The 4,804-nt window shown below is 38.9% G+C and overlaps 1 protein-coding gene across 1 annotated transcript; it reads left to right on the forward strand.

Moving 5' to 3' along the window:
- The first annotated feature begins 241 nt into the window (after positions 1-241).
- On the forward strand, positions 242-3,617 carry LOC140329869 (heme-binding protein 2-like). Its single transcript, XM_072410259.1, has 4 exons — positions 242-433; positions 1,452-1,602; positions 2,698-2,714; positions 3,279-3,617. Exons 1-4 carry the CDS (start codon positions 278-280, stop codon positions 3,480-3,482), a joined length of 528 nt encoding a protein of 175 aa, XP_072266360.1. The 5' UTR covers positions 242-277; the 3' UTR covers positions 3,483-3,617.
- Positions 3,618-4,804: the final 1,187 nt, after the last annotated feature.

A 4,804-nucleotide genomic window follows, 5' to 3' on the forward strand; every position in this document is an offset into this window, starting at 1 on the left:
GCATTCGAGCACAAATCATTATACTTTTGTTATAAATATGTTATAAAAGACATTTGCCACTGTCAATAAAATGCAAAAGTTATAAAACTGAACACTTGCAGCGCACGTGACAGTAATGTCAGCCTGTTACCTAATTCTTTGTTTGGGAGGTTACACAAGCTTCATCTGAGCCATTTTTTTTGCATGGGGCTTTGTTGACACCCCCTGTCCCACCCCTCCTCCTCTCCATATATTAGCAGCACAGTAAGACCAGGCATCTGTGTGCAAGAAGATAGACATGGAGATGAAGTATCTGCTGCTGATCAGCCTGCTGCTTGGGCTGGGGACTTCAGAAACAACTGAAAAACAACCTGAACTCCCCAATGGGTACCAGAAACCAGAATTTTGTCAGAAGGCAGACTGCCCCAAATATGAAGTGGTGAAGCAATATGATGTAAGTGTGTTTTCTATGTTTTTGTAATATTTAAAAAAAAATGAGTAGGATGAAAAATTGTGCACACTAGTAATATTGTATCAATTTACTGTATCATTCTGATGCTCTGTATTTCTGGTCTTTCTGTTGTATTTCATTTAAATGTAGATGTTTTGGTTGCTTTTCATATCTCTCTCTCATGTCTGTTGCTTTCCTCCAAGTGCATTCTATTACTGTCTGTGTTACCTTTCACCTTCCTGTGCTTGCACAGTCTATATATGTCCCTTGTCACTGTATCCTGGTCACTATGCAATATTTCTTCTTCTTGCACCCTGTCCATTTTCCTACACTATATTCATGCCCTGGTCTTTATTCTTTGTTGCTTGTTCTATGTCTCAATGTCTTATCTCAACAATTAAGCAGAGATTAGAATACGCTATCACCCCATTGGGAGTGTATTGTTTCCAGTGAGTCAGTCTTATAGACTTTAATTGTAAGGAAAAAAAAAAACAGTAAAACATTGAATAGCTTTGAATAAAGTAATTAACATCAAACTTTTAAAAAGTTTAAAATCACTGTACATTCACTGTAAGCAAATCTTTTCTTTCATTATAAATGCTTGGTGACTGACCCAGCTCTGTCACATACATCTACATAGATGGAAGTACTGGACACTTTTGGTCTTGCATAGGCAAAGTAAAGGTTTGTTTTGAGGGGGCTTAAAAGGAGTAGATCTGAATTTTAACTTGAGAGGGGGAATATGTGGGTGATTAAAAGCAATGAATAATTAAACTTTAAAAGTTAATAGCCATGATTAGCGAAGAATGCAATGGCTGAAGATAGTTGCCCTGTATTATGTATACAGTATATGTGGTTGCTTATATATATAGTCACAGCAACTTGTATCAGTGTAGAAAGTTATCACACTTTTATGAAAATTGCAAGCTTTGTTCCAATTAGTGAGCAACTGTGTATTTGGAGAATTAATCTGTATGTGATATATACATTTAATTGGATGAGCTCTCCTGATGTATTTCAGAATTTCGAACTCCGTGCTTATGAAGCCATTCGCTGGGTAAGAACTCCACTTGAAAGTGACTTCTTTGGCCTAGAGATGGTGAAAAGCTTCAGACGCTTGTTCAAGTATATCACTGGGTCAAATGTTGAAGGTATGATACTTGATTACTTTTGTTCTTAAACACTGACTCCCTTGTTGGGCTAGACAGTGTAAGTTGTAACGGTAAATAGGGAGCATACCCTAGACCAGTGCAAGAAGAGGCAGAGCGGGAGCTGATCATGGACCATAAGGGAAGGAGGTTAACGCAGAATGGCAGCTAACAATTGTACCTGGGGGAATAGAGGGATAAAGAAGGCAAACAGGGAAGCCAAGGCTGACTGTGTTCCTTTTGAAGTTTATACAGAACAGGGACTAGGGGCCAAGGACTGGGGGTAAAGAGTGGATGTTGGGATGGTGCTGATCATAGACTGAGAGGAAATGGGCCATTATTTTTCCCTTCTGTGGGTGGAACTACAGGAAACAAACTATGAGTATTTCATTATTAATTACATATAGGGTAGCTTTATAGTACACATTATACAATTGCCATAGGGATGCACTATTCCATTGCTGACAGAGGTGGCTGTACCAAAGACAAGAGACCTCAATACATTGTTTAGTTTGTGAGAAGGAGAACTGGCATAGGTTCAACAGAAGAACAGTTGCAATAGTGACTGGGCCAGTGCTTCCACAGAACCCTCCATCACTGTTGGACCGTGGGATGGGTGGATATTGACGGATGCAAGGGGTCGGGCTCTGTAGGCACACCCAAAAGAGGCAGTGCCGTCTGGCACTCGGGGTGGAGTGAGTTGCTTGGTCTACCCCAGGTCCAGGTACATTGCACCGCTGCTATTTGGGTGGGTCAGCACTGAGGGTACAACATCTGAACATACTGGCCCCTCCCCTTAGTACAGGCCCATTTTTTACATTTTTACATGTCAGACCCTCCCTCTCATTACCAGATTAACCCTATCCTCCGTGCAGAAATTACTACAAAGCCCCCAGGACAGATCCCCAATTAATTTACATGATTACCATGCTGGTACTCTGCTGCCATGACTTTGCAGAGAGTGTTGGGCAGGAGATCATCTGCTGAGACCCATCAAAGATAGCAGCTACGTGTAGGACCAAGTGTCCCTCTGATTGACTCCAGTACTAATTCAGAGGGGGTTGTCTTGAAGGGGCTGTCCACCGTGCCCCTTTAACCTTGCAAATATTGCTGCTGAAGGCTCATTTCCCGTCATGGTACGTCCAGCCATTGGTACACTGTAAAAGCTAACATTCATACTCATCCCATCACAAAAAAATGATTAATGAAGCCTTTGTTACCCGTAAAAGCAGTAAATGCTTGACATTCTTGCACAGTTCACAAGCTGCTGTCATTACAAAACCCACAGGGAAAACAATTTCAGGGCTGTAGGGCTCCTGGGTTCCCCACATCTCCTAATGGTTCATACCTCCTATAAAATTATACACGATGTGCAGGAGGAGCTGCAGGCGAACCATAAGACTGATCTCTAAAGTGTCCATCTAGAGGACTTAAGTGGATAAGAACATGCAGTTAGGTTAATTGGCTCCCCCCTCAAACTGACCTTAGACTATGGTAATGACATATGACTATGGTAGGGACATTGGGTTGTAAGCTCCTTTGAGAAACAGCTAGTGACATGACTATGGCGCTGCATATTATGTCGGCGCTATATACTGTGTAATAATAACTCCGAGGTTGCCTCAAGAAATGTACTTCTTGCCTTTTATTACCAATTTAAAGACCGGGAAACTTGAAATGAAAAATAGGAATGTGAATGACAAATTGTAACAATTCTCTCTGCTTTCAGGAGTTTTGGAGGCTATGCCTTAGATCCTACTTTCTTCAAAGAAGCTCAATTTCTGGCAGAACAGCTGCGAGCCCGGGGCTTGGAGTTTGAGGACTCATTCTATCTCCGCTCTGGCTACAACGATCCCTTTACACTTCTCAATCGTCACAATGAAGTGTGGTTCATAGCAAAGTAAAAATTGCAGTATTTTGTATCCAGTCATCGCTTTTTGTAAATAAATTTGTTGTGTTTTGTAGCTGATACAATAAATGTTCGCTGTGTTTTTGTAACTAATAGATTTTGTACATTATTAAACATCTATTTGTTATAACTTTTTTTGTTCTGTTTAGATTTCTTTTTTTCCTTCACAATATAAACTGTGAAAATATGAAATTGTCAACAAATGCTGCTTCTACCCAAATGAGTAGATTAAAAGGCTGGGGGTGTCCTCTAGCTTAACTTGTGAATGTAGATTTCTTGAAATACAAACATTCAATTGAGATATAACCTATTTTTTCAACTCAACCATGTATTTATATTAAAGGCATGCCCAGTCACCTTGCTGTTCTGTAAACCTGTCATGAAAGTTGTACGCAAGGTGTTGCTAGTGACTTTCCAAGAATGCTAGGTGCCAAGTTGGTAAGCACTGACAGAAATAAGTATGCACATCAGGTGAGTTCAGACTGTGCAGCTTAAATGTAGTATAGTGTGCAGTGGTTTACACAGAGTTTTGCTTTAATTTTAGGTTAATACACCACTGACTACAGTTGTGACAAAATATATACATAAGTGAGGAACAATAACTAATACATGTGTTATTGTATTAATTAAAAACACAAACATACAGATTAGTTGTCTGTGATTTCTATAATGTCCTTCATGCATGAAACAAACTTGAATTTACCCGTCACAATATCATTATTCATAATCATGGCGATGCATTGCTAGATAGGCATTCACAAATAAAAAACACGGCAATACCATTTGTTTCCGCAATGTTTCTTTTTATTAGTTTCTATATTACGCAGCTCCAAACAGTGCTGCCCCACAGCTGCTTTCACAAACCCAAAGTTCAATTACAGAAATCAACAATGGAATCACAACAATAAAAAATAAGGGCTTGGAATGTCTGTACATTTTTGTAGTTTTATAACGCCATGTATTTTTCATTAAATGATATTTGTTGGGACGCTAAACACCAGAGTATGGTTGGTTTGTTTGTAGAAAACCTAGTTCTACATAATTCTGGTACATTCCAGCCGTAACTATGACCATCAGTGAACCAAATATGTAAACCAGTTAGTAAATAATCAAGATCTAATGAATACAAATAGAAAGCACTAAACAAAGTCCAATAATATAAAGATCTGATGATATGAATACAATATAAGAGATGCCAGGTGAGGTTTTTTTTTTAATGAAAGTGATTTATTTTTTAAAAGTGCAATGTAAAATTGTAGGAATGGTTTGGTATATATACTCACAGTCTATAGTCTGGAGTTTTGTTTTTTTTTTTTT

This window comes from Pyxicephalus adspersus, chromosome 4 (assembly GCF_032062135.1).
Source record: "Pyxicephalus adspersus chromosome 4, UCB_Pads_2.0, whole genome shotgun sequence".
In the NCBI taxonomy this organism is placed as follows: Eukaryota; Metazoa; Chordata; class Amphibia; order Anura; family Pyxicephalidae; genus Pyxicephalus; species Pyxicephalus adspersus.

Bases quoted from the DNA above. Each gene is read 5' to 3' on its own strand.
- LOC140329869 (XM_072410259.1), top strand. From the start codon at position 278: ATGGAGATGAAGTATCTGCTGCTGATCAGCCTGCTGCTTGGGCTGGGG. The intron at 434-1,451 runs GTAAGTGTGTTT...GATGTATTTCAG, and splicing joins AAGTGGTGAAGCAATATGAT to AATTTCGAACTCCGTGCTTA.